Here is a 24,329-nt window from a genome sequence, read left to right as displayed (position 1 = left end):
GCCATGGCCCCACCAGGTCCTAAGTCTCTTAGAGATTTGTTCTCTATGGACACAGCCACACCACATACTCAATCTCTTATAAGTTTGTTCTCCATCGACACGGCCACAGCCCAGGTCACTGTTCTCCTTGTCTGTCTGTCTCGTCCTCTCCCTCAGCCTCTCCCCACCACACTTGGCATGATGGTCACATATATGGCACACTTATCTGTAGGCAGACTTAGATGTTGGGCACAGATTGAAATGGTCTTCAGGGAACAAGCATGGCCCTAGCCTCACTTAACTCCATTCCTTCCCCAGAGTCAGAAGCGCATGCTGTGATGCAGGTGAGTGAGAAGCTCCTTAGAGATAAGCTGTGGTCATTGTTTGAAGTCTGCAAGAGACAACTTTATAGCTGCTCTATTTTGTTTTTTAATTAAATCATCCAGAAACTTTAGTACCTTAACTCTTTTTAGAAATAACAGTGACAGCCCACCTGGGTCTAGTCTACTATAACCCCGTGGAGTCTCCCAGCCCTGCTCTTAGCCTCTCACAGCAGTGCCCAGGGTGTCCCTGAGATGGTCTTGGTGAGGTGGTGTAGAATTCCTTCTCTGTGGCGTGCGGTTCTCGGCGCGCTGTGCTGTGGCCTTTGGGATCTGTCCATCGCCTGTCTGCTCACCTCTGTCTGTACTTGCAGTTCCTCGTGTTCACTCTGTTCCTCTTTCCCAAGAGCCTTTGCCTGTGCTATTCTCTCAGATGAGACACCTGGTACCAGGGGCACCCCAACCCCCACTTCTCGGCTCACACATACCAAGCCTTCTGTTGTCTCCTCTGTCCTAGACTCCCCGTACTATTCTAATGAGTTTCTTTAAGCTTCCATCACCAGACTTTGACTTATTGGAGGTTAGAGACCATGTCTTTCTCTTTTGAGCCTAGTGGTCCCTGTCCCCCAGTAGGGGCTGTGTCCTGAGCATCTGTGAAAACCTCGTGGGAGGAGGGGGTGTGGGGCCTCATGAAAGGCCACCCTAGTGAAAGCTTGTTTTTTCCTACTGCTTTTCCTTTCTGTGGCCATATTAGCAACATCTGCTGCCAACTCATACTCTTCCTTAAATGCCTTGATCCGATGGCTCGTCTCTCATGTATTACATAGCTATAGATTTTAGTGAATTTTAGCATCTGTATTCTACTTTCTTCTTTTGCAAAAGCTGGCATGTAAAAGCTTCCATGACAAAACCAGGTTTATGGATGAGTATGCAGAGAGCTGGGGAAAGGGTGTGTGGTCTTGGGATGCTCTGGTAGACTTGTCTCCTGGGGAGCCGTGCATGTGGATTACTTCATCTCCTTGCAGTAGTGTTTGTAGTTCTAAAAGTAACACTGTTTTCATTATATTCCTTTAATGTTTACAAAATTGTAAATCATGATAAGCCTAGATATTTCAGTTTGCTGTAGAATGACTATTAATCATCCCAATTAAAGTTCAGTTTACATTTCTTTTATACTTTAAACAGTGACATCAGATTAATTATAAGAAGGGAGCATTATAGAGTCATTTCCTAATTATTTGGGACTTTTACATAAAAACTTCAATAGAATTACTAGAAAGAAATTAATATATCCTTAGGTATCTTACTGATTCACAGTGAATCTAATTAAAATGTGTATATGTAGGAACTACTTCTAGAAATATTATAGTCTAGACTGGAAAAAATAACTGTTTGAAAAAGGAAGAGAATTAATTTATCGGGAAGAGAAACAATTCCCTCTCCCATCTCTTTTGGGCATTTTAATAAAATGTAAAAGCTCGGGAGTAATGCTAACAACCTAGCTATACTAAAGTTAATAAAATGAAGGAGCTATTTTGAAAGTACTGAGTGTTGAAGTTATGTGGGAAGCACTATGTGGTGTGTGTACTCTACCTGGACTCAATTAAATATTGAAATACTATTGGGAACTTGCACACAAGTGGGAGGGTGGGTTCTTCTTCCGATTCCTGCTTCCTGATAGAATATCTTTCTTGAATGGGTACTTCTGCAAGGTGGGGTATTGCTGAAAACACCTGTATGTGTGGGGTTTTTTTCTTTAGTTTAAAGACTTGGTATGAAGGTCATGAACCAGTGTACTTTTAATATTTGTATTGGGGAGGCTAATTTACCAGTCAGCATGATTTTTTTCCCTTTCAGAATTATCGATAAAGAGATGAAGTAGAGAACAAGTAGTCAGAAAGAGGGAATGATGCCAGTGATAACATTTCAGATATTTACTGTGTGCAAGGCACTACTCTGAGTGCTTCCAGTGTGTTTATTTAATCCTCATCACAATTCAGCAAGTTAGGTTCTATTTTTGCCCCCATTTTAGCAGTGAGAAAACAGACACAGAGAGGTTACGTATCAGTAATTTTCCAAAGGTGACATTAGTAAGTGGCTATTTTTATTATGTGAAGTTAAAATTACGTTTAAAATACTTTTTTTACTTAATCATTAAAAGTGAGAGGAAAAACCTGAAGACTATGAAATGAGAAGAAGAAGGGAGGCCTACGCTCCATGTGACTTGTAGAAGTAGGAGGGAAGTGTGAGGTCACCTGTGCTTTTGTTCACACTGCCAGCGCCCAGCCGCTGGGCCTGCTGCTGAGGTCTTGTTCGGAATCTGTCGTCTTTATAACGTAATTCCTCTCCCAACCGTCCTCGCCCCCAGTTATTCATTTTTATTCATTCAATAACCTTTAGTTGATAATCCCCAAGTTCAATGTGTATATATATATATATTTTTTTTTTTAATTTAAAGGTAAAACTTACATTTAGCGAAATACACACATTTTAAATGTATCATTTGAGTGTTTTTTTACCATTCGAGTTTTGATAAATGCATAAACCTGTGTAACCAAGCCCCTATCAAAATACAGAACATTACTATCACCCCAAAAAATTGCCTCATGTCTTCTCTGGTCGGTTCCCACCTTCACCCAACAACCCTCTCCCACACCCTGCCTTTTTCCTGTTCTATTTTTTTCCCACCATTGACTAGGTTTGCGTATTCTAGAGCTTCATTTAAGTGGAATCATGGAATTCCATTTTAGCTGTCGGCTTGCCTTTTTGCATTATTTTCAGCAGTTGGTCTAGGGATTATAGGTATTAACTTTTCACAGTCTTCCTCGATGGAGGTAATGCTGTACCCTTCACGCCTCAGATAAAATGTAAGGATCTTGCAATTCTATTGCACCCACTTACCTTCTCTGCCCTTCATGCTGTGGTTTTCATATGTATTCTGCATATGCTGTAACGCCCACAGTAGAATATCATTTTTTGCTTTAATGTGAATGTATTTTTTAAAAATTAAGAAAAATATAGTCTTTTATATTTCTGATGCTTTTCATTCCTTACTGAAGACCCAGTTTGTTACCATATCCTTTTAGTCTGGAAAACTTTAATTCAGCATTTTTTGGAGTGCAGGTCTGCTGGCAAAAAATTGTCTTAGTTTCTTTTATCCAAAAATGTTTTACTTTTGCCTGTCCTGTTAAAGGGTATTTTCACTGGATGTAGGATTCCTTGTTGACAATTTTTTCTTCCCGCATTTAAAGAAGTTGCAACACTGTCTTCTGACCGTCATTCGTTTACAATTTTTTCTTCCCGCATTTAAAGAAGTTGCAACACTGTCTTCTGACCGTCATTCGTTTTGTTGTTGCACTCTATCCAATGTGCTGTTTTTCTCTGGCTGGTTTCAAGATCATCTCTATGTCTTTGGTATTGGAGCAGCTTGACGTGATGTGTCAAGAGTTGTTTTCTTGAATTTATGTTGTTTGGTGTTCTCTGAACTTAACTGGATCTGTAAATTTATGTCTTTTATTAAATTTGGGGAGTTTTCAACTATCTTTTCTCCATAGTTTTTCCTGTCTCAGTATATCTTTCCTTCTGGGACTCCAGCTGCAGGTATGTTAAATCTTTTGATGTTATTCCACAGGTCCTGGAAGCTTTGTTCATTTTTTTGTTTTTTGTTTTTTTTTGATGAGGAAGATGGGCCCTGAGCTAACACCTATGCCAGTCTTCCTCTATTTTGTGTGTGGGATGCCTCCATAGCATGGCTTGAGGAGCAGTATGTAGGGCATCACCCAGGATCCGAACCCTGGGCCGCCGAAGCAGAGCACGTGAACTTAACCACTATGCCACCAGTCCGGCCCCCTGTTCATTTTTTTTTCAAATCTTTTCCTCTCTCTCTTTTTCTGATTGGACACTTTCTAAGTTGATCTGTCTTCAAATTCACTGAGTCGTCTGTTAATTCTAAACTGCTGTTGAGCCTGTCCAGTTGATTTTTTAATTCAGAAATAGCATTTTTTCATTTTAGAGTTTTCATTTTTAAAAATGTTTATTATTTATTTATTTTTTAGAGCAGTTTTATTCACAGAAAAATCGAACATCATAACCCTAATATAAACACTCAAAGTTTATAGTTTACATTAGGGTTCACTCTTGGTATTGTATATTCTGTGGATCTGGACAAATGTAAATGATATGTGTCCATCGTTATAATATCATACGGAGCATTTTCATTGCCCGAAAAAACTTCTGTGCTCCACCTATTCATTCTTCTCCCTCACCCCCAGCCCCAGCAACCACTGATGTTTTTACAGTCTCCATAGTTTTCCCTTTCCCAGATGTCATAGAGTTGGAATCATACAATATGTGGCCTTTCGGACTGGCTTCTTTCACTTAGTAATATGCATTTCAGGTTCCTCCATGAATTTTCATGGCTTGACAGTTCGTTTCTTTTTATCACTGAATAATATTCCCTTGTCTGGATGTACACAGTTTATGCACTCACCTACTGAAGGACATCTTGGTTTCTTCCTGAATTTTCTTTTTTTGGGGGGTAAGGAAGTTTGGCCCTGAGCCAACATCTGTTGCCAGTCTTCCTCTTTTTGCTTGAGAAAGATTGTCCCTGAGCTAACATCTGTGCCAGTCTTCCTCTATTTTGTGTGTGGGATGCTGCCACAGCATGGCTTGATGAGCAGTATGTAGGTCTGCACCTGGGATCCAAATCCATGAACCCTGGACCGCTGAAGCAGAGCGCATGAACTTAACCACTATGCCACCGGGCCGGCCCCCTGAATTTCCATTTTTTAAAAATAGTTTCTCTTTCTCTCCTAGGATATCCTTTTGGTTCATATGTCATGAGCATAGTTTTCTTTATGTTCTTCAGCCTCGTTATGACAGCCACTTAATACTCCTCGCCTCTGATTCCAGCATGACTCACTTGTGCTTGCTCCCCTTTTTCTCTTTGTGTAAGTCATGTTTTTGTTTCTTTACATGTCTAGTAATTATGGATTGCTTCTCAGATTTTGTGAATGAGCCATTATAGAAACTCTGGATTTTCTTCTCTCCTCCTAATAAAGAGTATTGATGTTGTTTTGTTTGTTTTAGCAGGCAGTAAATTTGCCTGGACTGAAAATCCAGAACTCTCTTCCTTGTGTTGATCAGCAGCTACAGTCTTTGTTCAGTTGTTTGCTCTGAGCAGGGAGTCTGCCCCATGCATGCCTACTTCAGGGATCACTTGGAGATGCCAGCAGAATTTATATGCAGAATTTGGTGTTCCCTTCTGAGCTGCTCTCCTTTTGGGGATTTCCCCTCTCTTCTTCCAGCCACTCGAGTCTACCAGAATTCTGATCTCTGGTGTTTCAAGTCACTAAGACTGTGGGGTTCTATCTGAGCCTCAGCTGCCCCTTTCTGTGATGAGGACTGGGCCTGTAGGACATAAAACTCACCCATCACGAATCTCCTTTTCCAAGTGGAGACCTTCCTCAAGTGTCTGCCTGCTTTTCGTCCTGTTCAGTTTATTGTTTTTAATAATTTGTCCAGAGTTTGTGGTTATCTGCAAGAAGATTGGTCTAACTACTCAGCCATTATTGAAAGTAGAACCCACCTGCTTTTTAATCCAAGTGTTGTGGTAAATATTGACCATGTGCTCTAGGAAGAACTGGTTCTGTCTGAGGCAGTGTTGCTGTGAAGGAGGGTTTTACACCAACTGTGACACCTGTCATTATAAAGAGTAGGTTCTGTGCAGAGGAGAAGAAATGAGCTGGCCTGGTCCTTGAAATCAGAGGGTCGTTTGGAGAATGTGAAATGATTATTTGAATGTTCTGGCACTTAGGTGCTAAATAACTGAAAGGAGAATCAGGCGCATGGATGAACTTGCAGCAGAAGTGTGAAACGACAAGGCTGGGGCTCTGTTTTAGCTGTAGCCGTGGAATTCATTTGGGCAAACACCATTCACCTGTTGGGTGCAGGATCTGGTTATATCTGCTGTAGGTACTGAATCTGGAATTTCTTGACCCGAATGTCTTTTCTATTCAATCCAGTTGAGCCCTTCCTGGCCTGATTTTCCCCAGCATGGCTGACCGTAGGAGATTTGGTCTCTGACTCTCTGAGCAGCTTTGCCTTGCTCATACTGGGTGTCCTGTCAAGACTCATTGAATGGAATTTGTGGTTCCTATACACATAAAACCCAAGGGCCTGTTTTACTGCTTTCTGGACTTCTGATACACTCTCCTTTTCAGCCAGATGCTTCCTCTCATTTCCAGCTTCTTTCACTGCCTCCTCTTCCCCATCCTGGATGCCTGAATGTTCCGTAAGTGAACTTACACCGTGGTTCGTATCCCATGGGAATCATAAAGTGACCATTTTAATGTGCTAACTGCTCTGAATGGTTCATCTCAGGCAGTTGAATATTATATCAGCAACCAAAATGGTCATCACAGCACAGTTTACTTATGATCAGACATTGAGCCAGTTTCTCAAAGAAAACCCCAATATTTAAACATACTTCTGGCCAAAATGTGCACAGTAACAGTATTGTGTGTAGTATGCACTTAATGTCAGAAGTCTTGAAGGTGAAAATAACCAACAGTGACGCCTTGTCTTCCACCCTTTTGGCTCTGCGTCCGCAGGATGAAATTCCACCTGAGATGCAGCGGAGCGGAGGAGTGGCTGCGCCTCCGCATCAGAGGCTGTTTCCACTATGAACCGTTTTTGATAATTTAAGTTTTTCTTAAAGGGGGAGGGAGTGTCTTTCTGGATGTATTGTTTTATATTCAAATACAGTGTTGCCTTCACAGTTTATTAAAATTGGGATGTTTGTTCTTACATGGCTGGGCCTTTTTGTGTGTGTGCGTGTGTGTGTGTGTGTGTGTGTGTGTGTGTATGTGAGGAAGCTTAGCCCTGAGCTAACATCCAACGCCAGTACCCGTCTTTTTGCCGAGGAAGACCGGCCCTGGGCTAACATCCGTGCCCATCTTCCTCTACTTTATATGGGATGCCGCCACAGCACGGCTTGATGAGCAGTATGTAGGTCTGTGCCCAGGATCCGAACCTGCAAACCCTGAGCTGCCTAAGCGGAGCGTGCGCACTTAACCGCTGTGCCACCGGGCCAGCCCCTGGCTGGGCCTTTTAAACTTCTGCTTCTGTTTGTTCCCTCCTGTCACTGGTTGCTCCGTACTGCTAACACTGCTCCTTTCTCCAGCAGCCATTGAGTCTCATACTCCCCTCCCCCCACCTTAAATTTGCTGCCTATCATCTGCTCTGTTCTAGGAGAATACACCTGAGCCTGTTGAAATTGTGTTTAAAATAAAGCTCTGAATGAGAGGCTGATGGTGTGGCTATTCAGGTGGAGGCCTTTCTTGCTGTGCCTACTCCTCAGGTGTGTCCCTGATCTGGGCCATTGTGGCTCTTTATTGAGCACCTGCTATGTGGCAGGCTCCCTAAGAGCCACCTTGCAGGGACTGGGTACTTTAATCCTGTAACGACTCTAGGAAGTTAAGATGCTCTTTAATCCCATTTCATAGGTTTGTAGAGCTGGGAAGTGTTGTCTTCATCTGACGCAGGGCTCGTGACTTTGAACCCCTGCGGATTCTGTGCTGCAGTCTCCGGAGCAGCAGTTCTGGGCGCTTGTACCCGAGTGTCGTCCCCCCAACCCCAGGTTCTGGTTTAATTGGCTTGCTGTGGGGTGTCCTGGAATCTGAATTTCTAAAAGCTTCTCAGGTGTGCAGAGTCAGGGCTGGAACTCCTGGTAGAGGCTGCACTCCCCTGAAGGCTGCTTGTGGAAGAACTTTGCTTTGTCGTCACTTTGCTGGAACTTGTCTAATTAAGTAGTTGGTACTTTTTGCTGAGATTTTTGAGCAGTAATCTTTTTTCTCTTTTCTTTTTTTAATGAGTAGAGCTCTAGGTTAAGAAATATTAAAAGGAATGTTTTTACATGGAAAACGGTTTTTGGTTAGTATTGGCTTTCACTTGGCCTAAGTCAGCAAATAGCTTTCACTATTAAACTATCTATTTTCTTGTTCTAGTTTTTAGAGACACATAATTACTATTTTAGTAGAATGCTTACAAATCACTTTTCTTTTTGATTTTATGTGGTTTTTTTCCATTGACTTAAAAGTGTATAACAGATGTTATTCTTTGCTGTGTAGAGGTGGGTTACTTGGAAAACAAGCTGAAAATAAATGACTCTGTGGTAGACATTTTGGAGTTCACGTTTGTCCTTGAGGACCGCTGGGCCCTGCTGCCCTCAGTGTCCTCAGCTGCAGCCAGGAAGGCCTCTCTGCCCAGTTCTTCTTGCCTCGGGCCCACTCCTTCTCTTCCTAAACTGGAAATGCTTCCTACTGGTCCTCAGTGGCTGGCCCCTTGTCCACTTGGGTCTCAGCCCCGTGTCGTTTCTGGACCACTGGGCTTCATGCACCTCCCCCACCCTTACTTTCTTTGAAATTGTCTTATTTATGTACTTGTTTGCTCCGCCACCCCCAGCCGGGCCAGCATCTTTCATCTCTTGTTGGCGCTGCTCAGCACCTCCAGTAGCTTCTTGACAGCGCCCAGCTTGGTAAGGAGGTGGTGGACAGTCATGGGAGAGATGAGCAGTTGCAGTTTTTTGAGTTGCTCCTCTTTTACTTTTTTATTTTGTTTGTATCTTGTAGGAAATAGTTACATTTAGAGTTAATACCTTTAACTTTTTTTCTAATTCTAATAGTGACTATTCTTTGTAGAAAAATTGGAAAACAGAAAAATATGTTTTTAAATCACCCAGAGATAATAAATAATATTACAGTGCATTTTCTTCTGTCTTGTTTCACTACCTTTGTGTGTACACACATTTCATGTATTATAAATTCTACCTTGTTTTACTTATCTAAGTGTGAGCATTCTCCATGCCTTTTGTTTTCTGAAATTATTTTTAAAAGGCTGCATAATATTTAATTCTTTGAATGTAAATTTATTCACATATACACATATTAATCTTGCTGGATATTTGTGTTGTTTATATTTATTTTTGCTCTTTTAAAGCTAAGATGAATCTCCTTGCACACAAACCTTTGACTGTATCACTGATTATATTCTTAGGACAGGTTCCCAGTGGGATTAGTGGATCCAGAGGTACAGATGTAATAAAAGTTTGTTATATACACCTAATTGCTGTTGAGACAGTTGCACTGATTTGCACCTGCTAGTTGGGCTTGAGGTTGCTCCACTCGTGACATTATGAGCATTGACTGTTAAGAGCATTTTGTCTAACTGTAGTTCAGATAATTAAATGATCTTTTCAACTTTTATGTGCTAGTTTTAGAATAGCTGATAACTTGTCATGGGAGAGTCCGTTTTTATGTGGAGTGTCTATTTAGAGGAGAAGGTAGCCCCGCAGAGTCCAGGCAAGGTGACACGGGAATTGTGGTGGCTCTCGGAGCTCATCCCGAGGCGTGTGTCACTAGTGCACCTTTGCATGTGTGCTCTGCTGCAGGGCAGAGACAGTGGGTTAGGGATGGACCTGCCCCCGGGAGACCCAGCCTCCGGAAGAGGTCCCTGCCGGGTGTTCTCGTGGAGCTTGTCCCTGTGACGGCACTGGAGCCTGTTTGATTCCTTCCCAGCTAGACTGGTGGCACGTGCTGTGGAAATAATAGCAGCTAACATTTTAGTGACTACTGAGTCTTTTCCCAGCACACTGACTACGTTAAATGCATTTTATTTAACTCGCACAAAAACCCTATGAGGTGGGTGCAGTTATTCCCACTTTGCAGTGGAGGAAACGGACCCTGAGCGGAACGAAGTCTTGGCCAGATGAGGTCACACAGCCAGCAGGGGCTGTGCTGCTGCTGGAACCAGAGCTGTCACCTCTGCAGTCAGCTCTGCTCTCCCCCTGGATGAATCTGCACCACTCATGAGCCTCTGCAACTGCAGGACTGGTCCCTGCTGGCCAGCTGACCTTGGAGAAGTGACTGATGAGTGTCAGTCGTTCTTATTGTTCAAGTGGAGGTAGTGATTACTGCGAGGATCACATGGATTAATGTGTATACAAGCATACTAGATGAATGATAAGAACTGTGCAGAGTGTGGTTATAACACTGATATTTTTCACTTTTATTCTCCATGGCCTCTTACAAAATGTTCACATCTTAGGCATTCACTGTGCACCTTGCTTTTTAAACTTAACTCATATCTTACAGTCTTTTCATGTCAAAACGTAGCTTTCTTAGGTTTTGACATGAAAAAACAACCCTTCCTTTCTTGACAGCTGCCTAGTCTTCCAACGTGTAGATGTGTCATTTTATTAACCAGTCCCATGTTAACGGCATGTAGTTGTTTCCAGTCCTTTGCTATTACCTACATCGCAATAGTGGAAAACCTAGTATAGATGTCATTTTAAATGTGTTTGGGTGTCTCTGAGGGTAGGATTTGGAACTTTAGCTTCATGTGTGGGGCGGGAGGCAGGCCATTGTCTTTTGTAGGAGTTCCCCAAGTAATTCTGACAGAGGGCCTCACCATTGAGAAGCATTGCCTTGTTAATAAATGGGGAATTTCATTCAAATTTGGTGATGCAGTCATCCATTGTGCAGATACTTCTCAGGTGCCTATTTGTGCCAGGCACTGCTTGAAGTGCAAAAGGCACAGGAGTGAGCAAAGCAGACAGAAGTCCCTGCCTCCGGGATTTTCGAGAAGTCCTCGCTAAGCAGGGGACACTCAAGTTTAGATGTGACAGCAGTGAAGGGGCCATGCAGATGTGGGGTTGGGGGAGCATTCTAGGCAGAGAGTACAGCCAGGGCGAAGGCCTGCAGGCAGATCCGGGCTGCTGAGTCCAGTGGCTGCAGTGGATTGAGCAGAGGGGAGAAGTGGGAGATGTCAGAGATGACAGGAGCCCAGCAGTGGAGATCCTTGTAGGTCATGGGAGAGGCTGGCAGGGAAGATGAAGAGAGTGATTAGCTGGTACTGGGGAGCATATTGAGCGTGCATTTAGAAATAAAGCAAAGTGCTTGCAGAAAAAAGGACTTTGAACTTAATGGAAAACATCCGTCAAGGTTGAGTTGGGCTCTGCCACTGGAGAGCGTCTTCTCATTGCCTTCCTAGTAGCAGCAGAAGGCGACATTTGGAACTGATCAAGTCTTCATTCTTGTGTACATCAAGCTGATGACTGGAGCTCTGCTTGTGAGTATGAGTCAGAGAGCATTTGAGTTAAACTACGTAGGTCACGTGGGGCAAATTAACTTAACCAAAAATAACCCCAAAAACAGCATTTCTGGGAAATGCAAGTGAAGACAGCTTTCAATGTAAACAAAGGAGCAAAGTAAAGATAAAGGCTTGGTTGGAAAAAGTGAACATTTCGAAAACTAAGAAGAAATGCTTTGGGGAAAAAATACCAAGGAAAACAAATACTTCTTTTCCAGTAGTTATAATGTTAAAGAGTTTTCTTTCATGTACTTCGATAGGCTAGCTCATAGGTTTTCCCTTTCTCTTTGTAGCTGTGGCAAACGGACCTGTGCCCTTTAGCTTTTCCTGGTAACCCATGGAAGGAGCTCCCTGTTCTCTCTAGGTTTCCTCTTGGTCCTTGTGGGAATTGACAAGATGATGGGTGCAGCCGAAAACCTGGACATGGGGCCATCAGTGGTTCTCAACCTGGCTGCAGTTAGAATCACCTAGGGAGCTTAACACACAAAACAAAAGAACACCACAGCCAGTGTCCCGGCCCCACTCCAGAAATTCTGATGTCATTGGGTACGTGGGACAGGGCATTGGCATGTGTTCTTCCAGTGCCTTTGGGGTTCTGTGTGCCGTCAAGGTTGAGAAACACCATTTCAGTCCAACTCTCCGTATTTCACAAGCTGTGTTCTTCTGGCCACAGCATTAAACGTTGTGACTGTAATGCGTTCTCCTCCGCTCCTCCAAACCCCACCCTGCCACCAAAGGCTGAGTTGGGAGGTTGGTTGTCTGTTTGTGGCTGTTGGGGATGTTTTAGGGTAGGCAAGTGGTGTATGTGTGTCTCTGCTTGGGGCAGGAGCGGTTTGTCACTAGCCAGCAAAGTTGGTACTTCTGTTGTTGGTTGTCCAGACAACTCAGCCTCTCTCTTTTTAGGACCAGGACTTAGAATCACTTAGCAGGGTAGCTAAGAGAATATGAAGGTTCGTATAAGTCAGGCCAAATAGTATAGAATCTGCTGTGGTTATGTTTATTATATCATTAAAAATGTTAACCTCTTGGGGCCAGCCTGGTGGCATAATCGTTAAGTTTGTGCACTCTGCTTTGGCAGCCCGGGATTCACGGGTTCGGATGCCAGGCGCGGACCTGCGCACCACTCATCAAGCCATGCTGTGGCAGCATCCCATATACAAAATAGAGGAAGATGTGCACAGATGTTAGCTCAGGGCTAATCTTCCTCAGCAAAAAAGAGGAAGATTGGCAACGGATGTTAGCTCAGAGCCAGTCTTCCTCACGAAAAAAAAAAAAAGTTAACCTCTTGAGTTGTTTCCCAAAGTAATATTTACTATTTGGAAAAGTCTTACTCTTTGAGTAATTACTTGTACCTGTGGTTCTATTATCTGATTTAATGGGAAAGAAGTTCATTTCTGGAATACACTGACTAGTGGATGATGAAAGAAACTTTGCCAAATCTAAGGGAAATAATCCAATTCAATTCAATTACAAATATAAGTAAAAATTTTAACTGTCTTGATAACATCTTGGTAATGTTATCAGAAGAATTGACTTTTTGGAGGAGTACTGGATAGGTAGGATTTATTTCCTTGAGTTATATAAACTTCCAAGTTAACTAGACTTGTGGTGAGTTACTTTTCTTGCACGAGGTCTCCCCTGTGATATAGGACCTGTTAGTCCTGTGCGGTGCGTGCACAGCAAGACTTATGTGCGCAAAGCAGGAAGGCCTTGCTGCTGCAGTGTCTTTGACAAAGGTGGAGTAGAGAGAGCTTGTTGTGTATGTGGCGTGTGGTCTTACTGCATTATCTGTCTGTAAATGATTGGGTGTCGCTGTCTTTCTAATATGGAAGTGCTAGTTCAGCCCTGCAGGAGTGGCAGCCCTCTCCATCCTCGCCTTCTCTCTCTCTGCCTTAAAGGCCCCCTGGCCAGACCTTTATACAGCTGGTGATGGGATCTGTGCTCGCAGGGAACTTACAGGTTCTTTTGATCAACTCCCACCTACCATCCAGGTAGTGAGGTAAACTAATGAAAATGAAGGCCAGAGAGCTTAATGACATGTGTGTCTCAAGTCAGCTCTAAATCAGAATTGTCATCAAAAATCCTGCTCCTCTTTTTTCCCACACTTTTCCCCTTTATTGTGTGCATAGCATCGTGTTTCTCCACCTTTGAAAACTCACCTCTTTTGGTAAACTTTAAAATCTTAACTTTTCTCTACTATTCTTTGAAATTTTGACATACATTAAATTGTGACTCTGAAGAAGATAAAGCATTGGTCATTCTTATTCTTCTAAATCCTACAAGTCATAAATATATTTTGGATCTTATATTTTTGAATACTGATGATTATTAAGGGGGAAAAAAGACAGTTGTTGCCCCCTCCCTACCCTGCCCAAGAAAATCTCCTCTCTCAGAGATCACTGCAATGAAGTTTGCTGTATCCTTCTGGGCCCCTGTGTAGTTATGTACATACAAACACGTTCACTTTAAGCCAAGGAGCCATGCTTTATGACTTGTTTTTTAAACTTTGTATGTGTTGAAGAGCTTTCGTTGTCAGTACAGAGGACCCTGTCTCGTTCTTGTATGACCATATCATAGTCCATCAGTCCTTCAGTGAGTCGGGTCTCTATCGAGAGCTATTGGAGATATTTTCATTTTTTTACCATTACAAACACTGCTGCAGTGAGCATCCCTACACACACCTTTTTTATGTGTAAGTGCTTTGTAAGATGGATTCCTAGAAATGAAATTGTAATGTAATTTTAGAATGTGCTTTTGTGTAGTGTACCCCCAGATCCATTGTATTCTGTTCTTTACTGTTGTTTTTAGAGCATTTTATGATTTATTCAAGATTTATAGAAGGGCAGCTTTAAGTCCTGCTGTGTAGTTAATTTTATAGGAAACTATGTGATGAGAAAAAATAAAAAATAAGGTTTTGCCTCAGATATAGGTATATAATTCATGCCAACTTGGCTGACATAGTTTCTGTCCAGTCAAGTGAACCACTGACACAAGACATAAACACCCCTGTTTGCTTAAGGTTATCTGGGATGTTTTTAAATTTCACTGGTGAGTAAGTTAGATGGTGAAATGTTTGTCTTTTGTAGGAAGTACTTATTATTACACTAGTAATACATGTTTTATAGAAAAATTTGAAACTGCAGTAAACATAAATGACTTTTAAATAACAATGAAGAACATTCCATATGAACTAAAAGGAAGAAAACAAGATGATTGTATTTTTGTCCCCTTAGGTCACTCCAAGAACCGAGACCCCCGTCAACAGTGTCAGTAATAGTTTGGAGAATGCACTGCACACATCAGCACATTCCACTGAGGAGTCGCTGCCCAAGAGGCCTGTAGGAAAACACTCCAAAGGTGAGTCTGTCTGTCCAAAGGTCAAAGGAAGGAAGATGCATAGAGTGTAGAAAGGACATCTTTGCAGTGATGCTTGGTTAAATACTTTCAGATCTTTCATAAACGCTAGTCTTAGTGAGGTATATTATTTTTATAAATTGTGCAAGCGATATGTGAACATATCTTGGCTGTAAAAATCAAATATTGATGTTTATTAAGGGGAAAAAAAATGAAAGTTGTTACACCCTCCTCCCTGCCCCACACCAAAATAAGTCCTATATTCTGGAGCACTGCTATCCTGTAGAACTTTCTATGAGATTGGAATGTTCTCTATCTGCACCTGGTCAACACCAGACACATGTGCCTTTTGAGCACTTGAAATGTTGCTCATGCAACTAAGGCCCTGAATTTTATTTTTATTTCATTCCAGTGGCAATTGCAATAGCTCAGTATGGAGAGTGGCTGCCATATTGGACAGTGCAGCTCTGGAGATAACAGAGGGCGCGATTCAGACAAAGCCATGAGTCTCCTTGGTTCTCATATGTCTGACTTTGTGCAGCCATGCTGGGCAGTCACAGAACGGAGCTTATCGGGCAGTTGGTGAGCTGTGTGGAGGTGCGAGAGACTTTGCAGGAGGAGAGCGAAGTGATGTGAAGGACTAGGCGGGGTTGACAATGAACCCCAAGTCTCAGAGTTGTCACAGGGGCTAGGATGACTCTGACTTAGACTGCTGGCCATGAGGTCCTGGGGCACACGAGGCTGGTCCCTCGCTCAGACAGGCTGGCCTTTGTTTCTCTTTGTGTTTGTGTCTCTTCTGGAACTGAGCTGCGCCAAGGTTGGGAGCCACGCCCTGCTTGTCTGATGTATTTTCCCCCCTCTGTCTCCCTGGTATCTCAGGCACAGTGCTTTGTACCTCACAGATGCTTAACAAGTACTTCATTTTTAAAATAAAGCCCCATTCTGACAAAATCTTACAGAGCCAGCCATCACTGACTTAGGCCATAAGCTGGAAGTACCCATGTCCTAACGGCTGTACCCGTGTTTCTGTCTATGTAAGCAGGTTATGGTATTAAAACAGTGAACCCTCACAGCAACCCTGGGAGCGCATGGTCAGTTCGTTGTATATTCTCTGCTGGAGGGAGTGTCACTGTGAAGACGCAGCAGGACCTCAACTTCCAGCACAGATGGTTGTCACTCAGTCGTAGGGACTTTCTGCCCCTAAAACTGCTCTTGTCCTTTTTCCTCCTACATGTTGTCCAGGAAGAAGTGCCTCCCAATGGAGTGTTGCTTCCTTTGTCCCAAGACCATCTGGCTGGGACCTGTGCCCTGCACCTCCTGGTCTGAAGGATGGCCTCTTCTTTACCATAGCACTTTTTCCTCAAGACACAGTGACCAAGACCCCTCATGCCTACTTTTTTAAATATAATTGCAGAATATATGGCTCTTCTCTCTGTCATTCTGTTGTCTGTATGCTTTGGTGCCCTGAGAGCCAGTGGGAGAGCCAGCTTCAGCATTAGCCATGGCAGACATAGCAGGAAGGCCCATCTGTAGCAGGACCACTACTGTCCGTTCTCAAACACCATAACACTGAACAACATAGTAAGCTAGACATCGTTAATTATCTACGTTGTTCTCCATTCGGCGGTCGTAGGTAATAGTTTCTTCTGTCCAGAAATTGGCAAGCAAATTAACTTGGTTTTATTAGTCACATTTCTTGTGATATCCCTGTTGAACCTCGGTGATGGCTCTTCAGAAAGTCTCAAGTCACTCTAAGTGTTATTACTGTAAAGTTTTCTTGCTATCTTTTCTGTGTCTCATGGGTGTTTTGGTTTTTCTCTGGAAGTCTTCAGTGATAACAATTGAACTCAGAGAGAGGACAGACTTTTACATTTCTTTTGTATAAAAGCTCAGGGAGGGGCCGGCCCTGTGGCTTAGCGGTTAAGTGTGCACTCTCTGTTACTGGCGGCCTGGGTTCGGATCCCGGGCGTGGACCGACGCACCACTTGTCCGGCCATGCTGAGGCCGCGTCCCACATACAGCAACTAGAAGGATGTGCAGCTGTGACATACAACTATCTACGGAGGCTTTGGGGAGAAAGAAAAAAAGGAGGAGGATTAGCAATAGATGTTAGCTCAGAGCCGGTCTTCCTCAGCAAAAAGAGGAGGATTAGCACGGGTGTTAGCTCAGGGCTGATCTTCCTCACCAAAAAAAAAAAAGCTCAGAGAACAGTAGTAAGGACAGTCTGAACCCTGACTGCTCTGGTCAGGTGGTGTTCCAAGCTCATGACATATACTAACCCACATAACCTTCCTGAGAGCTCTGTGGGGCTCAGCTATACTCGTTTAATTCTAGTAACAATCCCATGAGGAAACTGTTACCCCATTTCACAGGTGGGAGATGGGAGTCACAGATAAGTGACATTCCTAAGGTAAACTGGGATTCCAGCCCAGAGCCAGTGCTCTTCACTGCTGTGTTGGACTGAAGAGAACAGAAGAGGGAAGTTGGGTGGCGGTGCTGGACAGTGCACACTAAGGAGTGGCAGCACTCTCTTGTGAAGAGTGTCAAGGGCAGCAGTCAAGAGAACCGTGCAGAAGCTCCTAGCATGGGAGCATGGACTGTGTATTCCTTTTGGGGCCTTGAATCACTCGAGAATGTCGTGCACACTTTGGGAGAGCTCGGAGTTTTCCCCAGACCCTGTCCCTCATGGTTATTATCACTGAAACGTAGGGAACAGTCATAATGTACAAGGTGAGGCTGAAGTGACTTTTACTAATACTCTCAATGAAAGAAATTCTGTAACTTTGTTCTCTTGACTTCGAGTAATTGTTTTTTAAAATTATCCTTTTGTGAGACAGTGCAAGAGAGTTTCATTAAACTTAATTGAATTGCAGAGCATTTAGCAGCAGTTCTGAAACTTTTTGGTCTCAAGACCGCTTTGCATTCTTAACAGTTAAGGATTTCAAAGATTCAGAGATTCAAACAGATTTTTTTTAACCTTAATAAATGCTGTTTGTTGTGTGCCACTGAGGTTTTTGTGTTTGTCATGCAGTATTATTATGATGAAAGATAACTTAAACATTGAACCCCCAAAACTGTGTGCTTTCTGTAGAACAAAAGCCAAAGAATTAGAATATGAATTCTAATAAGAGAAGAATTATAATAAAACCTAAATTCTAAAAGACCAATAGTATATTACCTTTCTTGGTTTGCACTGGGGATTCTAATTTGCATTTGGAATTGAGAAGCCTTGATAGTTTTAATTTGTGTGTTGGCTCTTTATTCATCATTTTATTATGAAGACTTTAAAAGATACAGTCAAGTTCAAAGAATTTTACGGCGAATACCTACCACCTAGATTCCACATTTCATTTTACGTCACTTGCTTCTTCCCTTATCCGCCCATCTCTCCATCCATCAAGACATTGCATTTTTTGATGCATTTCAAAGTAAGTTGTTCTTTTGGCTTTTTTGCTGTACTTTCATGCATTGTTATTACTTTTTAAAAACTGGTTGCTTGCAGCCTTCCTCAGCCAAGGATTCTCATTTGAACCACAGACCGTAGCATTAGTTGAGTGACTATTTTCTGAATTCTCCTAAAGAGAATGTGGTTAGAGACATACGAGAGGAGTTGATTCATCCCACGATGGCTTCTTTGGGACAATAGGGCTTACTTCTCCCTCTGGACCCCTGTTGAGAGAGGCTGCAGAGATTGCAATGTACATCGTTAACTTTTCAGGCTTTACTTCAAGGTAATATTGAACCACTTCATGTAAAATATAAGAATCTTACAACTGTGTTGGTCAATGGTGTGCTGAAGCCAGCTCATGCTGGCCCATGAGAGCAGTTCGTAAAGTTCAGGAATGTCACGTTGATAGCTTGAAATCAGCCGTGGTAGAAGTATTTACACCTTGGAAGTCAGTAAAGACTACAAATTAGGGACTGCCCTGTCAGCCAGTTGTTAAACACGCCCCGGGGCACCACTGGTGTGGTTCTCCCTCACCTGCCCTTTATGGCCATGTGTACTAGCTACATGGACATATGTACATACAGCCCACAGCTGAGCTCCAGGAAGAGGAGGTGGGTTGTCCGTGACCCTTAGCCACTGCACCCTGACTTCAGCACTCCTTCTCTCTGAAACTGCTCTCATCGAAGGTCACAAATGACTCCTTGGCTGACAGATCGGTCCATATTATCTTTACTTGGCATTTGTGATCACCCCACCCCAAACTCTGTCCTCCCTTGCTTTCTTCCCGTTTGTAAACTGTGGAACATCACACCTACAGCAGCGTTGGTGTGTCATGCTCTGTTGGTCTCTTGGTAACACACTTGCCTGGTTTCCTCTCGCCTTCCTGTCTAATTCTGTTTCCTTTGAGATTCCCTCTGCCCCGTCAGCATTACTGCTCTCTCGGCTCTTTTCTGTCCCACACCTGACACTCTGAGCCCATGCTGGAGCCACCCTTGATCTGGTGATGACTTTCAGACTTGTGAGTGCACCTGAGACCTTTCTCCTGGACGCCAAATCCCTGTGAACCTGCTGGTCATCAAATATTTCCACCTAGATGTCCCGCTGGTACATCAGTCACTGTGCCTAGAATGGACCTAGTACTTTCATGGCCGCCCCTAAAATGGCTTTCCACTATTCATGATTGATACCAACATTCAGGCACTTGGAGCAAGACCTGGAAGTCCATGATACAGCTCTCTGTCCCACAAGGGGGTCTCAGCCCTCAGCCCTAGCAGATCTGCGTCATGGTTTCTTTATGTCACCACGGCCACCATCCTGGTTCAGGCCTCCATCTTCTCTGCTGCCTGTGGGTTCTCATCTCTGGTCTGTCCTCCAGGTGGGGATCCATCGAGGATGCTGGATCACGCTCCCCTACTTAGGAAGCTGGTCAGCAGCACTCATGGCCGCATCTGATGTCCTACAGCCGTGACCACCACCAGGTGCCCTTGCAGCGCATGTCCACCTGATTGATGCCACTGTCCTATGAAGTGGGAACTGTTCTTCCTTTTGTTTAGGGATTAAATAACTGCCCAGAGTCACTGAGCTGGGAAGGGTCACGTTTCAAGCTGAACCCCTCTGACCGCAGAGCTTGTGGATTTGCCATGACCTGCATGGAGGCTGAGTTTCTTGATATGCCCGCGTGGTGTTTGTGGGCTGGCCCGTCTGTGCCTTTGCCTCCTCTCTGTGCTGGGCTCCTCTCACTCCTCTCTTCGCATTCGTTGCTCCAGCCGCAACTGACCTTCCTCACTCACCATGTGCTGTCATCTTCTGGGCCTTGATCACTGTCCCTCTGCCCAGGTGGGCCCTTCCCTTTGAAGTCTCACTCAAACAGGTCTACTTGGAACTGTGTAATTTTTAAAACACTTGCGGCGAGTGCTATGCCTGGTACATACTAATGCTGAATAAAATGTTTGCCTTAATAGGTAAATACGTGAAATTCCTCAGGACCCTAAGTTCAAGTGCTGTATCACTAACCATATCACTGACCATTCACAGGGAATGTGTATGTGTTCATTTCCTATTTTTGCTACTTTAGAAATGTCTTTTATCAGCTTTATGTTTTCTAGGTCATGCACTCTTGTTTCTGTCTATTTCTGGAGAACTAACAAATCAAATTAATGCAAGGTAGCTACATGATAAAAAATCAAAGAAAGATAAATGATAGATTTCTTAATTGTAACCTGATCTGTCCTAAAAAGATGTAGGAAGGATCAGTTTCACCAGTGTTGAGAGTGTTAGCATTTCAGCAACAGCTGGAAGCAGCAGTGCTTCTCAGAATTATCCCCATTCGCATCGACAGCGAAATGGGAGTGAGAGAGTAAGGGGGTATTTTAAGAACGTTATTATGCAACTGATACTTTTAAGAGTACAGTTTTCAATTTTTAAATGAAACTAGATTTCAGTAATAGAATTGTAAAGCAGAAGCATCTTACGTGTTATTCTGGTTCTGTTTCTTGATTTCAAGTATGGAGACATGAGTTTAACGTATAGAACTTAGGAGAAGGAGGTGTTTAAAGTGCCAGAAAATGATTTTTTTTTCCATATTTTCCCTCAGTCGTAAATAATATCCTCTTTACAATGGTTTCTTTTAGCATAGTTTTGTACTTTTTGAAGTGGTTTCTTGTTGTTGGGTGTATAGAATTAAACTATCTAACAAAGGTACATTGAGATCAAGTAAAAGACATATTTGGCAGAAAACTACCAACCACCCATTTTTTTCCCTCTAGACTTTAGGGTAGAAAGGGGAAATCTTTCAAAAGAATGATTCCTTCTTGGAACTGAAATCAAGAGGCTGTGCTCCTAGCCCTGGCTTGGCACCCACTGGCTGTGCGGCCTGCAGGTCAGCCCTAGTCCTGAATCCTCTGTGACTTTGTGCCAGCCCCGCCGTGGAGTACCTGTCCTCCCTCTCTCACCTGGCTGTTACACCATGCCTTGAGACTTGCTCTCCTGTACGGAGTTCCCTCCCTCTTTCTTCAGCGACATTAGTGTATTGTTTTTTAAAATTAGGTATTGATCTAGTTATAAAAATGGTAATTTAATGCAGTTATACCTTTTATTAAAGCCTGTGTGATCTAGCTTGTAGATTTGAGGAGAATTCCTAGTGTGTATCTTCAATGAGAAAAGAAGAAAAGTTTAAACAAACAAAATTTAAAAGGCAAAAGCACACGGTCCTTTTCTTTCTCATCACAGCATGAGAGAGCAGGCTGATCTGGCGTCGTGTCCCTTTGTCCCAGCCCCGTCTCTCTGTCCTACACAGACGTGCCTACACATAGTCTCCTCATTCCACAAGTTTCTCCCCAGGTCGTAGCTCCGTCCTTCCCAGGCCTCCTTTGAGAGTGCCTTCCTGGCATGGTGGGCTCGTGCTCTGGCGCTGTGGCCACGTGGAAGCGAGCCCATCAGGCCTTGAGCCTTTGCAGTGCTGCCAGTCTTCGCAGTCACCTTTGGCTCTGCTCGCTCCCTTCAGGTGACGGACTGTGTCTGGTCGCTCAGATTCACACACGCTCCCTTGTACGCTTGAGAAAGTAGTGGGCCTTCCTGGGTGACAGGTGACACAGTCTGCAGGACTGACCAGGGAGGTGAGAGGGAAAGCGGGTCACTTTATCCTCCAGTAGATGTGGAGTAGATGGTTAACTAGGTATCTGTACGCATGTAGGTATACACTGTAAAGTTATGAAACCACATTACGGAAATTTGGGGAAAAAACTGCCCATAATTCCACCACCCAACACAATTGTCCTTATCATTTTTGATAATTTATTTTTAGCCTCTCTTTCTTTTACATTTTAAACAACTATAATCATGTTAAATTTATAATGTATAATTTTTCAGTTATTATTATGAGTGTTTTCTTATGTTTTTGTTTTTATAATCTCGGTCTTTAGTAGCTCTAAAATTGAAAGCATGCTTAAACATCTTTTAATCCTAATTAACATCTCATAACCGCCCCCCCCCATTAGCCTCTGTCACTACCCACATCTGTGAGAGAAAGTCACTCCACCAGCGCCCTGGTGCCTTCCCCACCTTCAGAGCCCTGTGTGACCATGGTGGTGTTTGCAGGGCGGGCAGCATGGAGAGGACTCGGCTGTGAGTGAACAGAACCTCTCCACCACGTATTTGGTCCACAGCAGCCTGCAGGTTGATGATGGTGCCGCCTCACGGGGCTGACACAGAGCACCGTGCTGGTTGGTCTGACGATTTCCAAGAGGTCCCACAAACCTTTCAGTCGTGGAGTTCAAAATGCCTTTTTTATTTGAAAACAGCCGAGTAACATTCATCTGCTTTTCACATTTTCCTGTCCAGATATGAGTCACTTCCCACTGTCAGTCCAGATGGGATGTTTTTCTTTTTACTTTTTTTTTCTAAATCGTAATATTATTCAGTCCTGGAACAGTTAGCTACAAACGTTAGTGTTCTGTGGCCAGGGAAAATGCTGACTATGTTTTTTTGTATTTATTGACTTTGTGTATTGTTTAAAAGAGTAAAAGATCTGGATTAGAGTGATGTCATCGTGGGTAAGTTTTAAGAAATACTCGTCGGGAAAACATAAAAGCTGTTTATTTGCTGATGATCTGACTTGAGGAAGTCAGATGGGAACAGTGAGTAGTTTCCCTGAGTGAAAATAGGGAGGTATACAACCTCTAAGTGTAGTGTTTGCTTTGTTTTGCCAGGAAGGGAGGAAACATTCTTATTTTTTTAGAGTAAATCCTTCCTGTAAGGTGCTATTTTAAGCTTAAAATACCCTAAACCGAATGGGCTCTCGTATCTCCCAAGGTGCATATCGACCCTGATGCAACTTTACCAAATTAGAGGGGTCATGAGAGGAGAATTTAGCAGATGAAGGGGCTTTTCCCCAATAGACCGTAACCTCTGTGGGTGCAAGAACCCATCTGTCTTGCTCCTGCTATGTTCCTGGCCCTGAGAACATGGCCTGATACCCAGAAGGCACTTGGTAAGACATGTTGGTGAATGAACGATTGCTGGTTTAGAGCAGGGATCTGAAAATATTTTCTGCAAAGATCCAGAGGGTAAATCTTTCTGGCTTTGGGAGGCATAAGGTGTCTGGTGCAACTGCTCGGCTCTGCTGTTGGCAGGGTCGGAAGCAGCCGTTGACGATATATAAACAAATGGCATGGCTGTGTGCCAATAAAACCATTTACACAGACAGGCAGAGGGCAGCCTGTAGGTTGTCAGCCCCTGGCTTAGAAGGGCGCTGTCCAGGGCCGCCTAGTGCTGTAGTGATTAAGTTCAAACACTTGGCCATGGCGTTCTGGGGTTTGGAGGTTCGAATCCCGGGCGCGGACCGATGCACCACTCATCAAGCCATGCTGTGGTGGCGTCCCACATACAAGGTGGAGGAAGATGGGCACAGATGTTAGCTCAGGGCCGATCTTCCTCTGCAAAAAGAGGAGGATTGGCAAGAGATGTTAGCTCAGGGCCAGTCTTTCTCACAACAACAACAGCAAAAAAGAAGGGCACTGTCCAGTAGAACTCTCAGTGATGACTGAAGGTTCTGTGTCTATGCTGTACAGTCTGGTAGCCACTAGCCACATGGGGCCTTTGAGCACTTAGAATGTGGTTAGTGCAACTGAGGAATTAGATTTTTAATTTTATTCAATTGTAATTAATACAAATTTACACGGTCACATGTGGTTAGTGGCTACAGTATTGGGCACCTTCCCCAAAGCATGATGACAGAGCAGTTCGTTACTCTCTGGGATGTTCATACACCTTAGGGGAAGAAAGAGTTCTGTGGCTAAAGCAACTGGGGAATTGTTGTTGATAAAAATAAAAATGCAGGACTTCTCAGAACCTTTAATATGGTTATGTACATGGACAGTCTATAGGAAGGAGTTTCTCAGATTTTTCCTCTAAACTTTTTGACCATGAAGCTTTTTGAGGGTTGCCTTGAGCATCTTACAGTACTGGTGTTCCTTGGAGAAGACTTTGGAAAACGTTGGTGTGGCAGACCAGGAGATTGGGTGTCTGCAAGAAGTGTACCATCATAGTTTTGATAAGTTATATTGAGTGTTTCGTACTGGACA

At 43.4% G+C, this 24,329-nt stretch overlaps 1 protein-coding gene across 2 annotated transcripts in view; it reads left to right on the top strand.

Annotated features, from left to right (window-relative positions):
• The window catches only part of ZCCHC14 (zinc finger CCHC-type containing 14), a 69,688-nt gene that overhangs the window by 9,476 nt on the left and 35,883 nt on the right, over positions 1–24,329 (top strand). For both annotated transcript variants that reach the window (XM_058528434.1, XM_058528433.1), the window contains exon 2: positions 14,681–14,804. In XM_058528434.1, coding sequence (XP_058384417.1) covers positions 14,681–14,804 — 124 coding nt within the window. The remainder of the gene's footprint in view (positions 1–14,680; positions 14,805–24,329) is intronic.

Source organism: Diceros bicornis, chromosome 32 (assembly GCF_020826845.1).
Source record: "Diceros bicornis minor isolate mBicDic1 chromosome 32, mDicBic1.mat.cur, whole genome shotgun sequence".
In the NCBI taxonomy this organism is placed as follows: Eukaryota; Metazoa; Chordata; class Mammalia; order Perissodactyla; family Rhinocerotidae; genus Diceros; species Diceros bicornis.
The sequence above is the reverse complement of the archived record's forward strand: the minus strand, read 5'-3'. Positions and strand labels throughout refer to the sequence as shown.